At 40.4% G+C, this 25,137-nt stretch overlaps 2 protein-coding genes across 7 annotated transcripts in view; one reads left to right on the forward strand and one right to left on the reverse strand.

The window, feature by feature from the left end:
* The window catches only part of LOC134811765 (uncharacterized), a 29,664-nt gene extending 12,518 nt beyond the window's left edge, over window positions 1-17,146 (forward strand). For 3 of the 6 annotated variants that reach the window (XM_063818812.1, XM_063818813.1, XM_063818815.1), the window contains exons 11-18: window positions 11,240-11,504; window positions 11,602-11,742; window positions 12,332-12,445; window positions 12,775-12,849; window positions 13,740-13,927; window positions 14,033-14,255; window positions 14,390-14,686; window positions 15,273-17,146. In XM_063818812.1, coding sequence (XP_063674882.1) covers window positions 11,240-11,504; window positions 11,602-11,742; window positions 12,332-12,445; window positions 12,775-12,849; window positions 13,740-13,927; window positions 14,033-14,255; window positions 14,390-14,686; window positions 15,273-15,302 — 1,333 coding nt within the window. In that variant the 3' untranslated portion in view covers window positions 15,303-17,146. The remainder of the gene's footprint in view (window positions 1-11,239; window positions 11,505-11,601; window positions 11,743-12,331; window positions 12,446-12,774; window positions 12,850-13,739; window positions 13,928-14,032; window positions 14,256-14,389; window positions 14,687-15,272) is intronic. The other 3 variants (XM_063818816.1, XM_063818817.1, XM_063818814.1) reach the window with 2 other exon arrangements.
* LOC134811760 (uncharacterized) lies at window positions 69-9,078 on the reverse strand. The gene is made up of 27 exons (XM_063818809.1): window positions 8,973-9,078; window positions 8,708-8,794; window positions 8,384-8,611; window positions 8,098-8,265; window positions 7,813-8,007; window positions 7,475-7,702; window positions 7,198-7,365; window positions 6,913-7,107; window positions 6,575-6,802; window positions 6,286-6,453; window positions 6,001-6,195; window positions 5,662-5,889; window positions 5,378-5,545; window positions 5,090-5,284; window positions 4,752-4,979; window positions 4,190-4,354; window positions 3,972-4,073; window positions 3,656-3,857; window positions 3,249-3,337; window positions 2,900-3,115; window positions 2,627-2,799; window positions 2,277-2,526; window positions 1,973-2,128; window positions 1,609-1,776; window positions 1,173-1,337; window positions 938-1,037; window positions 69-565 (listed from the first exon to the last, which is right to left on the reverse strand). The coding sequence occupies exons 1-27, from the start codon at window positions 9,019-9,021 to the stop codon at window positions 526-528; spliced, it is 4,554 nt and encodes a 1,517-aa protein (XP_063674879.1). The 5' UTR covers window positions 9,022-9,078; the 3' UTR covers window positions 69-525.
* Window positions 17,147-25,137: the final 7,991 nt, after the last annotated feature.

The following is a 25,137-nucleotide window of genomic DNA, read 5'->3' on the forward strand; positions in this document are numbered from 1 at the left end:
TGATATTTTGTGATATTCTGTGTTCTGATTTAAGACTTTAAATATGATTTAACCATTGAAACGCAGTCTTAACTTAAAACGCATTGTTAACTAAAATATGAGAATAGAAAATAAACTGCGAAATAATCTATAAAAAGCTATATGAGGCACAGTCAAAAGGACCTGTATAATTCACTAGAACAGAATTTTACAATTTTCAGACCACTCTTGATCTTATGTTAACTCTTGCTACAAGATAATAAAGACAATAAATTGTCAAAAGACAAAAAACAACATTTCAAACGCCATGAGTTACAATAAACTGGCCAATATTGGCTACAGTATTCTCTATAGTAATCTCTATAGTTTTGACATTGTTATTGCATTTTGCAAAGGTTGCAGATTGAGATATTCTTGGGTTAATTTTTTCTCCCATCTGTAAAACTGACCATCGCATCTGAATCATTTTTTCCTTTTATAGCTGTGAAGACTGAAGAGGATGTTTCAAGCCGAATCATATATTTGTAATCTGGATCTACTTGTACTTTAACCGTGATCGCTTTCTTCACATTTGCAACCTGAAATACTGCAGACAATTCATTTGACCCGTAACCATGGTTACCATGGTTACAATGTCGGTTGTGTTTTTGGTGTGATGGATGGTGAACTTGCCCTCAACCTATGGAATGAATGATAGATACTGTTCACATCTCTTTTGAGGCTGTTCATTGCATCACTCTGCCACAATATGATGGCATGATCTGAGTTATCTGTGATTGTGTGTTCCGTTGGTGTGTTATTGGGTCTGACCATTTGTGACCTGTAAAAAGGAGGCTTTTAACACTGACCATTTTAGCGTTTAATCGTCCCTTATAAGGCCTTACAGATAAACTAAGTTCGCACGAGTTATAAATAGAATTATTGCAAACAGGGCGGTTTTAGCGTGTAGATCACTTACTTGTTGTCCTTCACAAACACAGTTATCGTAGTGATTATCCCTAAAAGGACCACCACGCCAGCCACTCCGCTCACTACATACACCACTGTCGAAGTACTGCCTGCAAATACCCGCATTAATACGAGATTATCGATCACGTGACCTCTCTTAATATCATATGAATTGGATAGTTTGTATTAATATGATTTGCCATACTCCCTGCCATTAAGAAAGCAGCATTTGTCGCGTCACTCACTATCACACTCGATTCGTAATGAAGTACCCGGAACACTACAAACTAAAGTAAGTGGTGTTTGATCGTCCTGACAGGTGAAGCGGAGTTCTTCCTTGTAAGGGAGAGATGAGATGGAGGGATCGGGCAACTTGGCTTTCTCCGAACTTTTAGTTATAGGACACGTTTCTGAGGAATCAGCAGTTTAGTTAAAGGACTCATATAAAGGGACAATATAAAAGGACTCATTAGCGACAAGAGAAATGCCATTGTTGGACGTGAGGAGAGTGAGGAATCCTCAAACTACATTAAATTAATTCCTTTTATAACAGGATTGAAAAACATAAAACCAACTTTGCTCTGCTAGAGATATGCATTGTTATCTCACTAGTCGACTGTAACTAAATCTTAACGCCCTTTAAAAGTTAATTAATTAAAGTTAATTAATTAATTAGCTAACCGTAGCAGTTGGGCTGGTAGACATCTCCACACTTTGACAAACTAGTTTGGTTGGTCTCTATAGTGTACCCAGAGCCACAGAAGGAGGAGATGGTAGTGTGAGGAGTGACTGTGTACCCCACCGCAGGACTCCTGTATCCTCCTTCCAATCCTTGTACCACACAGACCGCTGAAAATAGTTTTAGTAACTGAACCGGATATTGTATCCCATTAGTTAGTAGTAGATTAGTAGTACCCTCACTATTAATACACATCTTTATCATAATTCTATATTATTCAAGCCTTTTACTACATTTTCTTTTCCAGAATGCTTACTACTTTACCCCTTTAAGTTGAACAATTCTTCAGAATGAAATTTTAAGAACCTGTGCAGTCGGTTTGACTGTCAGAACCAGTCGAGACAGTTTTCAGCCCCTCCGGGCAGAGTTTACACTCAGTACTGCCTGAGAGTGTGGAAAAGGAATGCAGTGGGCATTTCTCGCACATTCCACTGGTCTCGTACCGGCCGGCCCCACATAACACTGCGGGAATTGGAATTATAATGCATGTTTGTGGGACCAAGGATAGGAGTAATTAAGAAACTTAAGGAGTATGAATATTGAATAGCAAGAAGTTGCCATGAGAAAGACCAGATTATGAATATGAAGTAATTTTCTAATTGTACTCCACCACAACTGAGATCGACAACTTGTTGGCCAGCCTCGCAATCAGGAATGATTTCTGTAGTTTCTGTTTTACTGAGAGTAAGGGTGATGATGGCCCTCTTTCTGCTCCCGTCATCCACACTGAATTTGAGACTCGTCTCGGTCTCCAGCTGAGACTTGAACTGTAACATTGTTTGGGGCGAGGTGAGGTCCCCTGCTGTTTGTGTGACGAGAAGTTTCACTTCTAGTCCGTCACTTGTCGAGCTGCATGTAATCTGGGCACGGTATATGGTTGTGTAAATGGTTAGGTAAACTTGTCATATCATATCTTCGGATAATTCATACAAATACAAGCTAGTGCCATTAAAAACATACGTTTCCACTGCTGATGAAGCAGTCGCCAGTATCCATGCAGCTGTAAGCTGGGGAAGTGCTATCTTTAAGGGCAGCAGTAAGGGCAGCACTCAGTGAGGTGCTATCTGCACATTTAGTGGCTCCAAATAACGTCAGTGTAGCATCTAAACTGTATGACTTTGGTGCTACTTTCTCTGGAGAGAGTAAAGTTAGAAAGTAGAATTGGTTAAAGTTAACTGTCTGAAATTTGATCTTATAATAAATGATAGTCAAAGCAGCTAAAAAACATTTTACCTGTGCACGGTGGAAAAGATCCAAGGGAGTTGGAGAGAGACACGTGAGACCATTGAGCAGTGTCAGGATCACATGTCACCATCTGAGAAGTAACCAGATCCATCTCTGACAGGAGGTATAAGTTGTCTGGACACTTGTAGGTGCAGGTAACAGGTGAACTCGAGTGAGAGCAAGTCAGAATACCTGTTCCGGAGTGTAACACTGGACACGTTATATCTGGGAATATTATTAGTTTTACTTATGTACAACTAACAATTAGCGAGGAAAGACCCTCCTTTTTCAAGAGTTAATTTATAAAGTCTCCAACCATAATTATTGATGAGACAGTAAAGTCGATGATAAGGCTTACTCTTGTCAATGGGTTGGATAGTAATGATAGATGAGAGGTTCACTCCCGCCACAGTGAATGTGCAAGTCAACTCGTACGGTTCACTAACCCTGAAATAGAAAGGATGATTTCTAAAAGCGACACTTCAAAGACACTTCAATGATTTAAATACACGCAGTCTGAAGCTGAAGGATATTAAACGAAATGTCAAGAATGATAATGACAAGGACAAGGGATGCAATGACTACGAAAAAACGATATTAGTCGCGAATTTTAGTCTTAAGTCATTGAATGTCACCAAATTGGATGGTAAAGTAAATGATTTTGAATTATCTGATGACCACTAAAAACGAAGTAGACAGAATATTGGGCGATTAGTCTAAATAAGTCGTTGCATCACCCCGTAAACCCTCTTCTAAATTGCTAACGTTTTAATATCAATAGTTGAGTTTAGCTTGCCCTCTACCATCGCACTGTCGCTGATAAGTGCGCCACTACCCGTCTGATTTGTCTTGACTTGCCATGCTACCTTCCCGTCGCTTGATCCCCACACTATGAGCGAACAGTATAGTTGCCGGCCGTCTCCTGTTTCTACTATTATAGTGCTCTCCGAACTTTGCTCGATTGCACCTGGATTGATGCTTATTGAGTACTTATCCTTCAATAGATCCTTGATGAAGTTCTACTGTTATTTTATTAAATTTTCAGCTTCCAAATGCAATGCAGACAAAACATTGTACTAACTGTGCACGATCAGTAGAGTTGAACGGGTAAGTTCTTGTCCAGATATACCACACATGTAACTCCCAACATCCACCTCTGATACGTTAGCTATCTTCAGGACACCTGTAATTCAGTAGGAGATAAAACCCTACTCGCCTGGCCAATGGCCATGTTGACCCTAAAATATTTGTCAAGATATTCCGGGTTCTCAGTTCTTAGTTATTGAAACAATTTCTTACTGGATTTGGTTGCTGACCCACTGTCGTACGATACAGTAACACCTGTCTCCACAACTTTCTCCCCGTGTTTCCATTGAAGCTCCGTCTCCGCTAAGGTTACAAGTGTGCAAATTAATGTGGCTTCTTGACCTTTCTCCGCGAGGGTTTTCGGCGACAACTTTGGTTCTGAGGTACAAATAACTGTGAGGGGTAATGAGCAAGACACTTTGGTTCTGAGGTACAAATAACTTTGAGGGGTTATGAGGTACAAATAACTGTGAGGGGTTATGAGGTACAAATAACTGTGAGGGGTTATGAGATACAAATAACTGTGAGGGGTTAAGGTTATGAGCAAGACACTTTGGTTCTGAGGTACAAATAACTGTGAGGGGTTATGAGGTACAAATAACTGTGAGGGGTTATGAGCAAGACACTTTGGTTCTGAGGTACAAATAACTGTGAGGGGTTATGAGGTACAAATAACTGTGAGGGGTTATAATGAACAAGATACTTTGGTGTTGTGATATTGAAGAATGAACTTTCTAAATTATTCAGAAGTTATAAGAATACAGTTCGATCATACCCTGATAATTCAATTGAAAAGTGTGAGTGTAAGTTTTCATCTCCCCACTGTAACTGTACTTATACAAGCAAGTAACACTTCCAGAAGTTTTTATGAAGTCAGCTGGATAGGTTGCAACTTGTTTTCTGGTAGGATCAGTCTCTGTGGTCGCAACAAAAGCTTGATTTAATCGATCAGTATCTGTTCCAAAGCTATCAGACCATTCCTCTTCCAACAAGGTTTCCTTCCCTGAAATTAAAAGGAAGAATTAAAACGATAATAAGCTTTTCACACCAGAGCCAACGTTTAAAAGATTTTGTTTATCAGCAATATTGGCGGGAAATCTTGTTCCTTCAAACCTGTTTTAGTGTAAGAGCAAATAAAGGAGATGTGAGCAGCAGTGTTGTGATAATAAATAGGACTGGTGAAGGGGGAGAAAACCAGCTCCTTTGTGAAGTACACATTGACTGAATCTGCTGACTGTGTCACTCCAGGAATCTGGCATTTGTAGGACCCGACATCACTCTCCTTACCCTCAACTATCTCTAAAGAATCTGAGAAAGTAAAGTGGTTTAGAAATTTAGAGTGACAAGTAGGTTTCCAACTATATAATATATAATGAATTAAAAATGATGGACAAAACTAACTTGATAAAGTTGAAGTGTCTGTAGAGAAAGAAGAAACTCCAGGAATGTCAGTAGTGTCGTCTTTTCTCCAGGTCAGGGTTGTGGAGCTATCAGTTTTAACTCTACACACCAGTGTCACTGTACTTCCTATCTCTTCTACCACCACAAGAGGTTCTGTTATCGAGATAGCTGAGGTGGAAATATGTTAATTCAACAAGCCTTCAGTAGACTTTCAGCTTGCAAGGTCAAAACTGGCTTTACTTGAAATATGGAAACTAAAAAAAGAGGTCATCACAATAACATACCTTCCACACTAATTTGAAAAGTGTGAGTGTAAGTTTTCATCTCCCCACTGTAACTGTACTTATACAAGCAAGTAACACTTCCAGAAGTTTGTAAGAAGTCTGCTGGATAAGTTGCAACTTGTTTTCTGGTAGGATCAGTCTCTGTGGTTTTAACAAAAGCTTGATTTAATCGATCAGTATCTGTTCCAAAGCTATCAGACCATTCCTCTTCCGACAAGGTTTCTTTCCCTGAAATTAAAAGGAAGAATTAAAACGATAAATAAGCTTTTCACACCAGAGCCAAGATTTAAAAAGTGATGTTAATCAAAAATACTGGCGGGAAATCTTGTTCCCTGAAACCTGTTTTAGTGTAAGAGCAAGTAAAGGAGATGTGAGCAGCAGTGTTGTGATGATAGATAGGACTGGTGGAGGGGGAGAAAACCAGCTCCTTTGTGAAGTACACATTGACTGAATCTGCTGACTGTGTCACTCCAGGAATCTGGCATTTGTAGGACCCGACATCACTCTCCTTACCCTCAAGTATCTCTAAAGAATCTGAGAAAGTAAAGTGGTTTAGAAATTTAGAGTGACAAATAGGTTTCCAACTATATAATATATGAATTAAAAAGGATGGACAAAACTAACTTGATAAAGTTGAAGTGTCTGTAGAGAAAGAAGAAACTCCAGGAATGTCAGTAGTGTCGTCTTTTCTCCAGTTCAGGGTTGTGGAGCTATCAGTTTTAACACTACACACCAGTGTCACTGTACTTCCTATCTCTTCTACCACCACACGAGGTTCTGTTATCGAGATAGCTGAGGTGGAAATATGTTAATTCAACAAGTAAAGCATTCAGTTGACTTTCAGCTTGCAAGGTCAAAACTGGCTTTACTTGAAATATGGAAACTAAAAAAAGAGTTCATTACAATAACAAACCTTCCACACTAATTTGAAAAGTGTGAGTGTAAGTTTTCATCTCCCCACTGTAACTGTACTTATACAAGCAAGTAACACTTCCAGAAGTTTGTAAGAAGTCTGCTGGATAAGTTGCAACTTGTTTTCTGGTAGGATCAGTCTCTGTGGTCGCAACAAAAGCTTGATTTAATCGATCAGTATCTGTTCCAAAGCTATCAGACCATTCCTCTTCCGACAAGGTTTCTTTTCCTGAAAAAGTGGTTGAGCGGTTTTAAATGCCTAAAAGTAAAATATTAAAAAGGGCGAATGATCGGAAAGTTCATTTGCCAGAAACGTAGGCGGATATACATTATACAAACCTGTTTTAGTGTAAGAGCAAGTAAAGGAGATGTGAGCAGCAGTGTTGTGATGATAGATAGGACTGGTGAAGGGGGAGAAAACCAGCTCCTTTGTGAAGTACACAGTGACTGAATCTGCTGACTGTGTCACTCCAGGAATCTGGCATTTGTAGGACCCGACATCACTCTCCTTACCCTCAACTATCTCTAAAGAATCTGAGAAAGGAAAGTGGTTTAGAAATTTAGAGTGACAAGTAGGTTTCCAACTATATAATATATGGATTAAAAATGATGGACAAAACTGACTTGATAAAGTTGAAGTGTCTGCAGAGAAAGAAGAAACTCCAGGAATGTCAGTAGTGTCGTCTTTTTTCCATGTCAGGGTTGTGGAGCTATCAGTTTTAACACTACACACCAGTGTCACTGTACTTCCTATCTCTTCTACCACCACAAGAGGTTCTGTTATCTCGATAGCTGAGGTGGAAATATGTTAATTCAACAAGCCTTCAGTAGGCTTGCAAGGTCAAAACTGGCTTTACTTGAAATATGGAAACTAAAAAAAGAGGTCATCACAATAACATACCTTCCACACTAATTTGAAAAGTGTGAGTGTAAGTTTTCATCTCCCCACTGTAACTGTACTTATACAAGCAAGTAACACTTCCAGAAGTTTGTAAGAAGTCTGCTGGATAAGTTGCAACTTGTTTTCTGGTAGGATCAGTCTCTGTGGTTTTAACAAAAGCTTGATTTAATCGATCAGTATCTGTTCCAAAGCTATCAGACCATTCCTCTTCCGACAAGGTTTCTTTCCCTGAAATTAAAAGGAAGAATTAAAACGATAATAAGCTTTTCACACGAAAGCCAACTTTTAAAAGATTTTGTTTATCAGCAATATTGGCGGGAAGTCTTGTTCCTTGACACCTGTTTTAGTGTAAGAGCAAGTAAAGGAGATGTGAGCAGCAGTGTTGTGATGATAAATAGGACTGGTGGAGGGGGAGAAAACCAGCTCCTTTGTGAAGTACACATTGACTGAATCTGCTGACTGTGTCACTCCAGGAATCTGGCATTTGTAGGACCCGACATCACTCTCCTTACCCTCAACTATCTCTAAAGAATCTGAGGAACGAAAGTGGTTTAGAAATTTAGAGTGACAAGTAGGTTTCCAACTATATAATATATGTATTAAAAATGATGGACAAAACTAACTTGATAAAGTTGAAGTGTCTGTAGAGAAAGAAGAAACTCCAGGAATGTCAGTAGTGTCGTCTTTTCTCCAGGTCAGGGTTGAGGAGCTATCAGTTTTAACACTACACACCAGTGTCACTGTACTTCCTATCTCTTCTACCACCACACGAGGTTCTGTTATCGAGATAGCTGGGGTGGAAACATGTATTTAAGATTAATGAACTGTCATATTTCAATACTGCCTACACCTTAAATAGTGGTTTATAGATCCTCCAAACATGTGCATTAAGCTACTAACTGTACCTACCCTCAAGTTTAATCTGAAAGGTGTGAGTGAAAGTTTTCTCCTCGCCACTAATAGTATACTTATACAAGCAAGTAACACTTCCAGAAGTTTTTATGAAGTCTGCTGGATAAGTTGCAACTTGTTTTCTGGTAGGATCAGTGTCGGTGGTCGCAACAAAAGCTTGATTTAATCGATCAGTATCTGTTCCAAAGCTATCAGACCATTCCTCATCTGTGAGAGTGTCCCCACCTATAATGGAATGTGTGTGTTAGTTCTGCATCTTATATTGGAGGGAGGGGTACATTGTTTCAACTGACTTATTCTTATCTTAAATCAGCAGAGTACCTGTTTTGGTGTAGGTACAAGTCAGTTTCAACTCTTTGCTACTGTCATGAATGTAAATCAGTACATTACTGGGAGCTGCAGTCAGATCTGAATTAAAATCACATTGAAGCTTTACGTCGGGGGTTTACGTCGCTAGGCAGCTAACATTTCGTCAATTCAAGGAATGATATAGTAGAGCTTTTCGTCTAGAAGTGAACAAATTGGAGCTTATGTATAACAAATATATGGAGCTCTGTTTAATGACAAGAATCTGAAAATGACTCACCACTGAGGGCCGTTTGTCCTAACAAAAAGAAAGTCACCAGTGTTAACATTGCTTTCGTCTCATCTCCTTCAGTTTATATGCCAGTTACTCTACTAAATCTAGTTATAAATTCGCAAATCAGTTCAAACTTAGTAAAAAAGAAAAGTGAAAGGTATCTGAATAAGGAAAGATGTCTTCAGAGGCAATTTGACAAACTATTTTACGGGCAAAAGTTTAAAAAAGATCTTGAATATGTCGTTCAGAAACAAAGGACCGATATAGACATTCTAAAAGACGAAAGAAGCTACGTTACTGTGAAAATGGGTGCGCCAGCCTTAACCCTAACCGTTTCAACCAAACAGACGAGGGTTCTTTTGTTTAATGTGCCGACAAGTTTTGCATCGTTTGTTATCAGAAATTGTGTCTGTCTGAGACCACTAAGTATTATTTCTAAGCAAAAGCTACGAAAGATTTACAGAGAGTAAGTAAATGCAAATATACACTGCTTTATGAATATCCAGTCAGATGTAGGCCAATTTTTACTGCCAATTGCTTGAATTTTTGGCTAAAAAAATCGTTAATATTATCGTACGCCATTTCCACATTTTGAAAGATTTTTAATTATTGTCTTCAGCATATGTAATGTACCAGCTGATAATTTATGATAAATAACAAATAAATAAACAGAATTTCATGACACTTGATTTTGGGTCAATTATAATAGCCTGGTGGACCACTTGCACTGTGTAATGGTAGATAATATGATGGGATATACCCTCTTGTATTTAATACAAGGATTATCTGGCAATCTGGCATATTGAACTTTCTGAGTTACTTACTTACCAATTTAAGTTTAAAACCGATTAAAAAGTTTTGGCTATAACATTTCTCTAAAGTCTAAACACATTGTCTTGAATATGTAGGTAATGAAAAATGTTACTTAGCAATTAAGTGTAATTTTAACTCTAAATTTAGTTCGTCGCCAAGGGTCGCGAAAATTAAATAAAAATATGGCTGAACGGAGTTTCTGTTTTTTAACTTATCCTAAGAGTTGAGTCTAAGAATTCCATGGAAGTTCTGTCCCTAATATATCGAAGAGGGAATTGCTATGAATTGAACACGGCTTAAATAAAATATTTAAAAACCAGTGAGAGAAGCGCAAAATGAAGCTGCAGCATTAACCGAGCAGTTTTATTATATACACCACTCTGCCAACCATTAACTCCCCATTATCCTGAACTTCTTGAAAAGCACGGGCTACAAACTGCGCTGTAATGAATGCAATTATTGTGAGCTCTACTATATTAAGACTTTAGGAACGTCTTGCACACGAAGCGCATATTTGTTCAATTAGCAATGTTTACGCATTTAGGTTGTTCAGGGTGTTTGTAAATATGATAAGAGACGAGCTTGACCTCTGGGACCGTCGCCGGGTCCGTTAATTATAAAATTACATCCGGCTGCGTCTGAAACTTGGAAAGAACGATTAGCCACTTTGGCAACGAGATATCTTAGGGCGCTAATAACACGACACATTGTCCGGAGGTATGGAGACTTAATTTTAAGGGTTGCTTTAATCAATCGGACAAATTCAGGCAAGCAGCCCTCAATATCAATGGTTGTCAAAATACAAAAAAAAGGTAATAATCTCATTCTGAAAATGTTTCAGAATGCCTACGTTTAAACAACCAAAAACTAGATAAATAATTGATTTGTAGCCAATTATTGATGTCGATTTGTCCACCATTGACCACGGATCTGAGATGCGAATTATGTGAACATATTTTTGAAAAAAAATTAACGGGTAAAAACTAAGAATGTTAGCTTATCACAACTATTCAAAGAGTCCGCTCTGAAGAATCTACTGATCAAAGGAATCCGGCGGCAGATTCAATGCGTTAATACATTATACAAGCCAATAGTTTTGCAGAATAATTATGCCGGAATATTCACCGGACGGCCCTGTAAACAATGTTTATCTTCATAACTCCTCTTCAAGTGTTCCTGGTTGGTCCTCTCACAACTCCAGTCAAGCGTAACGGAGCAGTGCCCCATGTATGTCCAACTAAAACTAACACTACATGCTCTCCAGTCATGTTATGAGAGTTTTGAGTTTTGGCCAAGACACAATCTAAGTATATTACATTTGGACCAGTGACCATGCCGCAAAATATACCACGTCCGCCTCCCAGACTTTGTAAACTACAGAACTAAATCGATTTTAAGGTCCATTTTGTTAAATTTAGTTATTCCCCATAATCCCCAACAACAAATCTTCTTTTTTTCAGAGGTGTGGAGATGCTGATGAGGCCGGAACTTTTGGCGCACGCACAGAACTTGCCACGCAACATCAGGGACATGCTGAACCTCCAACGCTCCCAGTCCGAGCACCTGCCTCCTCCTGGGCCCATGTTGCCCCACCCCGGCCCTGTCCACACCCCACGACACCCCATCCCCGAGCATATTATGAGGGACCCACGTCTCATTGATCCGCGTGTTATGGATCCCAGATTCACTCTTCCTAGCCCCATCCAACAGCAGCTTAACAAACAGGTTAGTTTGCTTACTCGAATAAATTGTTTTCTCCGCCGTTGAAATTATTATAATTTGTATGAGCTGAGAGAATGAGGATCTTAATATTCCAACCCAGGGACCACCGACCCAGTCGCCGAGAAACGGTCAGGACTTACTGAGAGCCGTAAAGAACGACCCAGCACAACTGGACAAGGTTATATCCTGCCTTCAGAACGCCCTGAAACTTGGTAACGCCCCGCCAGAGTCTCAGCCTACTGTGAGAAAATTTAATTATTATAAATTCAAATCAGAATTAATCCTCTCCCGTCTTACATATCTCTCTTAATATTTTGGTCTTACATTAATTTTGATATTTTGCGCACGCCACGATTACACAGTGTTACTATAGAGAACAATTTGTTTCAAAAGTGCCTCCATTTAACAAGGCCTCATAACAAGGTACAGTAAGGAACAGTAAGGCACAGTAAGGTACAGTAAGGCACAGTAAGACGTCACAAAGTAAACCAAGATTGCGTGGTCAAATGGCTCTCACCAATGAAAGGGGTCTCGCACGGGCCCTGTACCAGTAACGGGACCTACCATACCGGCTCGGGGCCCATTGCCCACTTATCATGCAAATTTAGTGGTTTAAAAAATTGTCATAATGTCATAGTGCACACTAGACTGCACACTAGAGTGCAGATCATTTTGCACCCACTTTGGTTATCAAAAGGTATATATAGAGTTGGCCTCCTGACGATGGTCTACTATGGCATGAGCTGTAGCTCCCAAAGACACACTGGAGCCGGCTAGCAGGGTGCTTATAGTAATGATATGATCCATTAACCTCGTTATTCTTTCTTCAGATGCACGCTCTCTTGAGAGATATGGAGAAAGCCAAGAATGATCATATCAAGCTACAAAGACTACAGCTGCTGGCAAACGCCCAACATCAACTCAACAAGCATCCTGACCAAATTGTGAGTCTTAATATTTTAATACTGTCATTCCTCACATTCCAGTCAATCCTAGACAATTCATACTGTCATTCTCATTCTTCATCAGCCTATTCATGTTAATGTCTAACACAATACAGTCCATAATGTTAACGCCTCTAACTAGGTGTTCAGTGATCACACGCTGTGTTACCACCCTCCCTTACCACTAACACTGCATCTGTAGCACTCCCACCCACCCCACCCCACCCCACCCCACCCCACCCCACCCCACCCCACCCCACCCCACCCTCAAACAGCCTGTTTATAGTTGGAGCGGGTGTAGCGAGTTAAATTAACTGAAATCATCCTAGCAGTCTAAACGCCACAGCTACGATGTGCAGCAGCCAAGCCAGCAGCAACTAATCCAGGCTTTACACCTCCAAAATGCAAGTCACTGCTGCATGTATAATGTATAACATGTATAACATGTATAACTAACTAATATGTATAACTAACGTTTGTTTAATGTTCAAATCACTTCGCCTGTCTGGGGTCTTCCTTTGAGAGGACAGGCTACACTAGTGTCTCAAGCAAACATTATACATATCGCCGGGCAATGCTGATATTGTTGAGAACCTAATAATTGTTGATTTGTTCCCATATAGTACACGCTGAATGTATCTCCTATAGTATCAAGAAGCCCTGACATTTCCATCATAATGTTTATTTATAGCTTTAAAATTACTAAAATAAATGCTTATTTGAAATATAGTTTGCATAGCAAAGTTTAAAATATCTACGAAACTAACAGTGTTGTTAAAATTTGTTTAAAAACTATAGCTTAATCTGTATCATGAGTATGCATATCAGAGAATAGTGTAATAATTGGCAGTTCTTTATCATTAAATTCATTGAACTTTGAATATTCTTCAAATTAATTAGCCTTAAGCCAAGTCCCATAGCTGTATCGCATCGCATGGCAATGTCTGAATCTCCGATCCTTTGGACATCTTAAAAACTATAATCTCATTTAACAAACGATTAAAAGTGAACTGTACATTCCTCGGTCAGTGGTTTTTCCGGCGAGTTTGAACTTTAATCATTGAGTGGAGTGCATGGTCAGCATTTGAAAATCAATAAAATCACAAAAGCTAAAATCCTCCAATAAAAATAAACGATTGATGTCGCTATGTTAATATCATGTTGTTTGAAGAAGCAATTTCATGATTTGTATTTCAACTGAAAATCAACAGCAGCTCTGAATTTCCCTCTCCACACTCACTCAGTGCTATATTTAATCTTACACCTCTGTATTTAATCCTACAATTCTCTTCAGTTGCACGATAAGACACAGGCTTTGAAAGCGCTCCTCAGACTACCAGGCCAGGGAGCCCCGCTGATGACGGCCCCTGCTCGCATGGCCCCTGTTCCTCACAAGGAGGCTGGCCATGCCTTCATTAGACCTAGAATGACTGGGGAAGAAAACATTCCTACCCGTATCACCGGTCACCATGGTGATCATAGGTACAAAACTAGCTACAGTTTCAATGGTCTTTTTCTTCGACTACTCGCAATGCTTAATAACAATACCGTCCTGACTGTCAGTTTTTCTCAATTAATATATTTCAGGATGATGATGGGTAACCACAACAAGCTACCACACGGTTTCCCCATGGCCTTCACCCCGACCTCAGTGATGATCAAGTCATCGGAGTCACGTAACTTTGGACAGCACAAGATGGAGGGAGGAGAGCTGGAACATAACATCAACCTGACTCCCTCCCATGCGGGTCCCAACCACCAGGGTCCACATCCCGGACACCATCCTAGAATGCAGTACCGGACTCAGGAGGTCAGCTCAATATCTTTCTATATTATTTAACCATTCTCAAATCTCAATTATCAGTGTTCATGAATCTTTAATTACGTTCTAACTGCCAGCCCGCAGTGCTGTTTCTCAATAATTCATACAACCGATTGTTGCAGGGCCAAGGAATTCCCAACGGACGACGCTCCCCTCGCTTTGATGACGGCCCTAAACCGGTACCAACCATCGAGACATCCAGAGGAGGAGTCCCCAAGTTGCACTTTCCTCCCTCTGCTTTCTCCGCTCCTATGAAGGGAATGCCACCTCCTCCCCCCAACTTCATGATGGCTCTAGCTAAGGGAATGCCACCCCCCTCTCCTCATGGACCCCACCTCCCTTCCCAGCTTCTCATGCAGGAACTGATGCACAGCAACAAACCCAGCCCTTCCTTCAACCACCCAATTCCTCCTGGCTCTGTGAGTATTGTCTCTGAACTTTGGGCGACGAAACGGAATTGGAAACCAGAAGCAGCATCGCCGAGCAAACAAAAATGGGAGCAGAAGTTTAGAATTGAGAAATTTATTGATCCTTATGAGGCAGGAGGCTGTTACGAAAAACAACACGTACCCAGAGAATAGTCATCCGTGCAGCGGGCTAGGCACCATGCAAATAATGTCATGTGTATTTTAATCTTAGGCAAACTCCCCTGGGATCCGAAAATAGGCCATGTTTACACGCCCTCGCCTTCGTTACTAAATTTGTAAACAATAACTTCTTTGGACCACTATTAACGTGAACCCCATTATCACTCTTGTCATCTTCTGAGTTTCTACAAAAATTCATTTATCACGTGACTACTAGTTAGTTAAACGCTCGGCGACGATTGCTTTGTTCAAATTACCAGAAATTGCATTATTGTATTTAAAGTCTATTTCCGACTCCATTAATCGTTTAGAAATTTAGTTAACGTAATTATTTGAAAAACTCCAATCTTAGCAGCTAAAGTGATCACCAGATTGGCATACCAATAAAGAATGTTATAATCCCAACTTCACCCCTCAGATTCCCAACTCCAACGCTCCCACTTTCTAAAAGGACCGGAGATCTCTTCTCGCTGCCAACCTTTGCTTGCTTCCATCTTCAAGTTTTAAATATTTATAATTTTGTACTTGGTAATTGTTAATTTATTTGAAAAAGAATCGTGTATAATATGAGGATTTCCTGATATAGGCGTGGCACAAAACTTTATAATGGTGCCGAAACTCCAAAAACGCCGCCCACATATTTTCGAACACAACAAAATTGTATCTTTATATAGAGGTTTGAAAAGAATGGCGTTTCTTTTGAGACGTTGATTACAGTTTCCACTGTCATAAACTGGTGTTGTGCATGTTTTTAAATAAGTATATTTAATTAGGAGTTTAAGACAAGTTGTTTTGATTTCGTGGGCTTAAAATGAAATGCAGACGATTTGCCTTTCTAACAAAAAAAAAGAAGGTGGTGAACTTATATCACATTCATTCCCTTTTATGAATAATTGGTAATTGGCAAATTTGTTTGTAAAATTTACTTCTTCATATTTCTTGATGAGAATAAAATTTGTTTCTCTTTTGAATTTAGGCCATTAAATTAAAAATACTATCTATATCACCGGTTTCCATACACGAAAGATTAATAGAAGAGTAATTTCCAAATACCTAACATATCTCACTATTGATTTATAAAACTTAAAATTTACCCATGAAACCGGTGCAAGTCTTGCCTGAAATGATTAATTAGATATTTAATTAGATATAGAGTTGGTCTCGTAAATGTGATATCTGTGGGTTATGACAGTCTGTACAAAGTGTGCAGCTGTCCCACTATTTCCTGTTGGCGAGATTTAGGTGGATATTTCATGCCTCTTCTAATTTCTTCTTCTTGTGCGTTTTCGATGTAAATTGTAAATAGATGGGTCTATTGATACTATGAGTGTATTGGATTTTTGTTCGTGCTTGTCTAAAGAGGCTATAGTTTGTTTCTTTACGGGTTTTCACGATTTGCAGTCCGATGATTTCTTTAGGCAAGCACATGAGTCGAGGTGATTTTACCACTTTTTTTTTGCTTTGTCCCAGAATTTGAAATTGCTCCAATTTTTTTTTCATTACTCTCGAGAGGGTCATTTGAAGCTTTTCCGCCTGGGACACGGCAAAATGAGATGTGTGGCAAAACCAATTCAGCTAACGGATCGATTTTTTCAATTCGAAACCATTTGATTTTAACTTGCAGAAGTTTTGCCATGCATAGTTAATAATTGTTGCGAGATTTTAACCGTTTTGGTGCATGTTTTAAGGGCGTGAGCGCATGATTTTTAGTATGACTCCTTTAGAATACTAAATGTATATGAGGCAAATTTAACCGAAGATAAGTTTATATTGTGTTATTTTGAGAATGCGCCCAAAAACATATGCTAAAATATTAAAGCACCTCTTTCTAATAATAATATTGCAATTCGATATGTCAATTTTGTAGGTGCCGATTTACTTTTGTTGAATACCTTTTTTGTCAAAAAATTGAAGATGTAAATGTAAGGTCAAGTTGGACAACTTTATTTTTAAGCTATTCCATATTTAAAAGCACTGCATTTACACTTAGATTTTTTACGATTTACGATGATAATTACATCATGTTACTTACTCCTTGCTTGCAGTAAGTAAGTCTTGTTGGGAGAATTCGACTAGATATGAGGGGGTGAGACGAGTGGTGCTGAGTGGTGCCGTTCAGCACCGCCCTCCATCCCCACATTATATACATAGTAGTATGAATATTGTTATAATTACTAGTATTATATTGGAAAGGCTGTTGCGCAACTGGTCCGTTTCAATGTTACAAGGACATGATAAATGTTGTTTTTATTTTGTGAAACATTAAAAATCATTTTTTCTTCATTCCCAAAACTAGGGATGTTTTTATTTGTATCAATCCATCATTTGAAAACCATTATCATTTATTGTTATGGCAACTGATTTAGTTAGCTTTAGGCACAAAATGACGATATGTCTCTGGAACTAAACGTGCAACTCTAAACTCACTATCAGTATCATTTATAAGTTGCTCCTAAATTACATTGACCGCCGGTCCAAAAATCCATTGTTCAACATTATTGTAAAATTAATGATGAGAGTCTGAGTTGGACGTACACAGATCGGTACAAATCGAATGGAAATTACGAATAATGGTTAAAAACAGACAATATAAAACTGACCTCATCCGTCCCCGCTGCACAAAAGACCCCAAGCACCAAGTCAAAACTAGTTTAATGGAATTATGACCTCACAGAGCTGGCGCTGCTTATATGGCAAAATTATCTCCACGGCAACGGCCAATTATTTTCCAATGGAGCAGGTAGATTCCACCTTCGCGACCCAAGACAGGACTGGGGGCGACACGCGAGTCCAGTGTTGAGTGTTGACTGCTTGGTGTCAGGCCTGGAAATTTGCAATGATGAACATTATAAACCGTATATTGCTTGTAGTTAAACTTGTAAGTCCACAAATATGAATGATGAAGCTGATTCAACACATATATTGGAGAACCCGGTGGATGTCCTTGCTGTACGGCAGTGTTAAACAACAAACAAGGAACTGAAACCGAGGGGTTCCGTTCAGGCCCTTCACACTTTGTTTCTGTCTAGTTCTAATGTACCGTCACAATAATGACTATAATATATTAATATATACACATATATTATATGTACTAGCAGGAACCCGTCAAACCTTTAAGACTGGTGTCAAGATTGACGGATGTTACTCGTCTAAATTTCTTCGAAGTAGCGCGCGCCGCTTTCTTCTCGAAGTGCTACGAAGTAGCGCGCGCCGGGCCAGACCATTAACAATGGTCAAGTGTCAAGGCTCTTTGGTGGCCGGATCAGTTTCCTACCCTAAAGTCTCCCAGTAAAATAATTATTACCTATTTAATTCGCGTTTTTGACACCACTTGGGGGTCCAAATTTTGGGTACTAAAATTCTTATTCCTTGGCCGATTTTCGATTTTTTCATGCTGATTTGAAGGCCATTAAAGCATTTGAATCAGTTAAAAAAGTTTAAGTTTTATATCTTGTACGGTTTTTGCGGAAACCCGTGTTAAAGTTGATGCCGTGGTGTCAGTAAAATGGTGCAGATAAATAAATATATATATATAACAAAATATATATATATATATCGTCTCGCTTTATATATACTTATAGTAAGATATACAAGGAATTAAACAGGAATTAAACAGGAATTAAACAAAATTGGGTCAAACGGCAGATGCCGTGTCTGACCAATATAGGAATAGAAGGTTTAATATTCAAAACTACCCCAATGTAACGAATAACCAAACAAGGTGGTAAAAGTAGATAGCCATGTAAAAGAATATAGCACAGATAGCACAGTCGTATGCAGAAAAAACTCAGCCAAGAGCACTCAACAATGACAAAGAAAGTATCATACAATGTCCACACACTTATCAAAATATACAAAACACGTCATTCATTCAGTATTTTTCTTCGGGAACCTCCGTTCATCGACCTTATTTTAAAAACGTCCAATGTCTCTAATTGTTGTTGAGTCGTCGAAGATTTCTCCCGGTTCTTCTCTCATTACTAACAGGTCCCTCGTTCGTTGATGCAGGTTTTTGCGTAGGTCTTCGTATAGGGGGCATTCGTAGAGGATGTGATGCTCATCTTCTATCACTGGATAGGCCCCTGGTAGCTCATAGAGAAGATCTAACAAGTCATCGTCACTTGAGCAGCAATGTCTGCAGGCCCGATGTTTTATGTTAAACCGCTTTTTGCCGTAGCGACCAGTTTCAACGTTAAAGCGGTGGGAGCTGCTTCTGAATTGCGCGATCTTCTTTGAGCAGTTAGGTTTAAGATCAAGGGCTAGATACGTCTCTTGAGCAAACTTTCTCTTCACTAAGTTGTAGAACGATAGTTTTCTGTTAGATGTCCTTTCTGTTTCCCATGAGTTTATAAACCACTTTTGCAAACTCTTTCTAATCTGGCTTGGTCTTAATCCTTGGTTTCTCTCTGATGCCTCGATGGTTTCTTGCATCTGCTCGAGAGTGGAGAACCAGCTCAGGTTTAGGGTCGCCTGCTCTTCGAAAGCGTGTCTAGCAAAGCAGTCACGACCGTCTACAACCATTTGTTCAAGTCTTTCTTTGTAGTTGAACACTTGCTTTGATAGCGTGATGCCTAGTGGATGCCTGCCTGTGTCACCCCATATCGCAGCATTGGATGTTGACTTCCTCACCCCTAAGGTCCATTTCAAAAGAGACAGATGAAAGTTCTCTAGGGGGTCCCTGGCAATGAGTGTACACACGTTTCCTGTTTCTGGTGTGGTGCTCGTGTTTGTGGGGAAGTTGCGGAACAGAGCTGTGCTTGGCAGCCACACTTGGCAACCATACGACACCACAGGTACAATAAGTGTATCATATAGCTTGAACAGTATAGATTTCCTGATGTGGCGGGTATCAATGTAGCTTTTCAAAGAGAAATAACTTCTTAATGCTTTTTGCCTCAGCTTTTGTTGTGTTAGCTTAAGTGATCCGCTCAGAGTAAATGTAATGCCAAGGTAACAGTACTCTCTCCCGGAGGGGATCTGTTGTTCTCCCAGTTTGAACTCATGACTTTCCTTCAGATGCCTTCCTGTTGGGTTAAACACAAGGACTGAAGTTTTTCCAACGTTTACTGTCAGGCCCCATTCTGAGCAGTAATTGTTTAGGACATCAAGCATTTGTTGAAGACTGTGTTTGTTGAGGGCTAGAAGGACAAGGTCGTCTGCCCATAGCAGATGAGTTATATCTGTATCATTTAGGACAGGGACTTTCACTCCTTCGATGTTGTTGAGATCATGTGAAAGCTGGTGGACAAAGCATTTAAACAGTTCAGGGGACATGGGGTGTCCTTGCTCGGTACCACATATTATGTCGATCTTCTGTGACAGCTTGTCTAGTAGCTTCACTTTGGCTGAGGAGTTTGAGTACATGAACTTAATGCACTCAAAGAATCTCCCTTGAATACCCATTTTCCACAACTTGTATAGGAGTGCCTCACGACAGATGGAATCAAACGCTTTGGCAAAATCGACAAAGCATGTGTATAGCCTTTGGCGTTTCTTGGTGACATACTTTTCCACGCAGGTTGAAAGTGTGAAAATGTGGTCTGCTGTCTGTGCGTCTTTACAGAAACCTAGTTGGTTGGCTGTATCAGGATCACATTGATCACGGAATGATATCAATCTTTTCAGCAATATGCTTGCAAAGAGCTTTCCGAGATTGCTCGCTACAGCGATGGCTCTGTAGTTGTTTGGATCATAGATATCACCTTTTTTGTGTAGTGGTGTAACTACTGATGAAGTCCATGGGTAAATTGATAGGCTTAGGCAGTGGTTGAAGAGGTTGAGGACTGCTTTGAGCATGGATCGTGTTGAGGCTTTGAAGAATTCATTAGAAATTAGATCTTCGGAAACTGCCTTTCCTTTTTTAGTGGCCTTAATGCAAGCACACAGCTCTTCCATCTTTATATCTTGATCCAAAAGCTTGGTCAGGTCGTCACAAATGTTGTTTTTCTGCATCTTTGACTGTAGCTCTGCGATCTTAGAGTCTTTGATGTTCTTTTTGCCGTAAAGTTCACTGAAGAACTTGCAAAAGTTGATCATATCGAAGGCATCAAGACTGGTTGCAGGCGATTTTGTATTTTTAAGAGCTTTGAAGGATTTCCAGCAGATGTTGTTCCCTGTTTCTATGTCCTTGCAAAGCTTCTCAAAGAATTCTGATCGCTTATGTCTGATCATCTTTCTATATTGTCGCCGAGTGTCGTAATAAGAGTCCCTGAGGAGCTTGTCCAATGGGGATCTTCCATACTTTTTTGCTAGAATGTTGAGTGTCCTCTTAAGACGGATACATTCACTGTCAAACCATGCCATTTTTGGCTTCATTCGACTCTTCTTTTTGGTGCTACCATATTTATTATGTCTCGGCCCTTTCTGACGACTTGAGGCGTTTTTTCGGGGCATCACTTGTTCAGCAACCTGATGATACAGCTCAACAATTTGGTTGTTAAGGTTAAGAACGTCTTGATGGGTTTTGCATGAACTTGTAGCCAGAGTTTCCGTCTTTTCTTTTATACTAGGGTCACCCATAGCTAGCAAGAATTTGAGCTCAGCATTATCCTCACATGGCCATTTGTACTTCCTGGGCGCGTCCTCGAGGTCACGCAGTATTTCTTCTGAAAGGGTTATGTTGTGTCTCAAGCTAAGTGTTGTGACAGAGGGTTTGTGATCGGAGAATTTGCTCAAATCAAGGACTCTAAAACTCTTAACGATCGCTTTTATGTCAGCTCCTACAGCAACATAGTCTACAACGCTAGCTCCGCCATAATTCACCGATGTGAATTCCCCTAAGGAATCGCCAAGTACGCTGCCGTTTAGGATGGTTAGATTTGCACAGGCCAGAAAGTCAAGGAGTAACTTTCCTCTAGGATTAACCATCTGGTCCTTGCTAGAACGATCAAGTGGCAAGCTCAGAATTCAAGATAACCGAGTGACAAAGCAATATACCTTTCTCGCTTGCCTGTGACTATGAGTATGAGTATGAGAGGCAGATCGTAGTAATATACTGATAGTGATAACATAAGCTGTGAGCAGATACGTAGCTCCTGGGAGACAATACAACAGGCAAAGACAATACTTGTGACTTGACTCACGTTGTCCATTGTTTGTTGTTAATGTTAATGAACTGACCCCACTTGCGAGCGTGCTAAATCACTCTACACTCGATTTTTCTAAAAGAGCCCCTGAAGTTAACCATTAACCCTCATTCTCAAATCTGATCCCAACCCTAACTTAATCACTTACCACTAGTACTTACTACTTGGGTTACTTGGGTTGGGTTCCGAGCTAGAGTGCTACCAGGCCAAGAATGTCTTGCATCTCCACCGCCAAATAGTAGCGCGACAGGGACACGTGCCACCGGCCCACTCCAGCATTGAGTTCCTGTTCTGTCCAGTGTACCCAGGTGTTGGTGGAGTGTCAGGGAATTCATTGAGGAAAGCATCAAGAGCAGGTTTGAAAGTGGTCAAGGTTAGGAGGGACTTGATGGTAGGAGGGACCACGTTGTACAGAGCAGAGGCTCTAGAGGCAAAGGAGTTGAACCTCAGGTTATTGACACTAGTGTACTTGGAGGACCCTAGTGGTCGTATACACGTAGTTCCGTATCATGAGGTCTCGCGGAAGTTGATGTTCATACTGTTTGGAGCATCAGCAAGATTGTTATAGATCTTCCAAACTAGGATGATAGTGTATCTCTCACGCCGCCTCTGAAGGGAGTACATAGACAGGCGACGGAGGCGTTCCCAGTAGTAGAGACTTCCAAGACCCTGGATTCTAGCAGTGAAGGATCGTTGAACTGCTTCGAGTTTGATAATTTCGCACTGCATGTGAGGAGACCACAGAGGACAGCAGTATTCCAGATGAGATCGTACGTAGGACTTGTACAGGAGCATCATGGTCGCTACATCCCTGGAGATGAAGGTGCGTAGCACCCAGCTACTGCATACTGCTAGCCATGTTTCTGGCTTTGGCAGACTTCATCGCTATGTGAGTGCGCCAGTTGAGGTCTGGGTCGATATAGACACCCAGGTCCTTCACGTGGTAAGAGTCTCTCCAGATGGTAAGATGTAGGGCTGCTTCAAGTCCGGTAGTTCACCGTGTTGTAGAAGCTGGAACTTTTCCTCGTTAAGCTCCATGTTGTTAGCATCAGCCCAATTCACAACCGAGGGAAGATCTTTTTGGAGAAGGATGCGATCGATATGGGAAGATATATCTTTGTGGAGCTTCGAGTCATCTGCAAACACTTTGATCTTGCTGTGCTTGACTACGGAGAAGATGTCGGTAGAGCACGTCAGCATTTTTGTCGAGGTTGAGATCGCAGATTATATCCTCGATGTGATGGAGAAGCTCAGTGAGGCAGTTCTTTTCTTTTTGGAAACCGTGCTGATCAGGGTTGAACATGTTGTTGCGTTCAAGGAAGCTGACCATCTGGTTGCACATGATGCGTTCACAGAGTTTGATGAGGTGAGTGGTTAGGGAAACCGGCCTGTAGTTAGCGGCTACAGCCTTGCTCCCCTTCTTGAAGATAGGGATGATACTCTGGGAGCGGAACATCTCAGCGATGTCCGAAGTATCAAAAGATAGCTGCCAGAGCTTGGCTATAGTGGGAGCTAGAGCGTCCTTGCATTCCCGCAAGATGAGAGCAGGGAACTTGTCTGGTCCTGGAGCGGAGAACCTCCCTGTTTCCTTGATAGCACTAAGGACGTCGTCAACCGAGAAGGTGATGTCGGAGAGTTCTTCTGTATGCCCTTTTTCGTCAGGGATGTTATCGGGGTTGACGTTTTCAGGGTTACTGAAAGCTTTCTGGTACTGGTTCTGAAAGATGTTGCCCATAATAGTGGGATCGCACTGGAGGTTGTTAGCATCATCGGCGAGAGGTCGAACAGGCGCCTTGAACTTTGCCGATTTCTTAGCGTAAGAATAAAACGCCTTGGGATTGATCTTCATCTTAGCTAACGCAGCTATCTCCTGTCGGAGCCGTTCTTGTTTGATGTCTTCCCTTATAAGAATTTCGATGTTATCACGTTCGCTGTTGAGGTTATCGAGTTTAACGCTGTTCCGTGGAGTTCTAACACCATGCTTTATAGCATTGATCCTGGCATTAAGACGGCGCTTCTTACGAATAAGTTCCCTTCTGGGCTTGGGAATGGAGGATTGTGAGGACACTTGGATGTTTTTGCTGTGCGAGGGAGCGTGCTTAGAGCATATGATTCATGAACGCTACCTTGTTTTCAAACAATGTCCAAGCTGTATCTACTACACACTAACAAAAGCATATGCTGAAACCTTAACCCTAACGAGAAATTAGACCAACTTCCTTGTTCGGTCATATCACATGCAATCGAAACAGTTTTTCGCCAGGAGGGCATTTTCAATATTTTTAACCCTATTATATTTTTGTATCACGCCGTGACTCCAATTGTTGTTTCATTGATTAGTTAAAGGGTGATACTCGTTACTGGGCCGCGCTCAGCCTGTCATTCCGCCTAATCTCTATTGTTTACCAATATTAAAGCCTGGGGTCCTCAGGTAAGATACTCGTAAAATATTTGTTCCAAATATTAGACCGTCGACGAGTCCAACTCGGCGCGCGTCCTGATAAGTTATAAACCTTGTCACTTGTACACAACCTTGTTGTAGGTTTACAACCTACCAAAACGCGCGCCGAGTTGGACTCGTCGACGGTCAATATATGGCACAGATATTTTACGAGTATCACCCGTTAATTATAAACCCAGCGATTCATTTGAAAACCGGCCTCCTTCATCCTTGCTCCTCGGCTGATTACAGATTACGTAATCTTACGTAGTAGCGTAATTTTGTCTTTGATACAATAACTATATGTAAAATTGATTACGGAGGGGGATGGGGTTTAAAATTTTCCAAAAAGTGATTACGTAATATGTGAACGACCTTTGCTTGTTGCTATACATGATACAACATGTATCACTATCAACTCGTCATTTATGATTTATTGATTATATTTATTCAAGCCGATCAGGCGTGAAAAATAAAAATGCACGGCGTCCGGCAAAAGCAAAAAAGGCTTATACTACAACGTTGTTCCCAGCGTTTCAAAATTAACTTTAACGAACATATTTCTAATTTATAATATCAAGTTTAACGAATTTATTTCAATCAGTATCAAAATAAAATGTTGTGATCAGTGATATCGGTCGCGCGCGCGAATCACTAATTACAATATAGCACTACGACGGTAAATAACTTTGCGGAGCAAAACGTGGCGCTTGGCAACCTGGATCATATATTTCTGTAATATGTAATACGTGTTTTAT

This window comes from Bolinopsis microptera, chromosome 2, assembly GCF_026151205.1.
Source record: "Bolinopsis microptera isolate Bmic1 chromosome 2, MBARI_Bmic_1.0, whole genome shotgun sequence".
NCBI classification, from domain to species: Eukaryota; Metazoa; Ctenophora; class Tentaculata; order Lobata; family Bolinopsidae; genus Bolinopsis; species Bolinopsis microptera.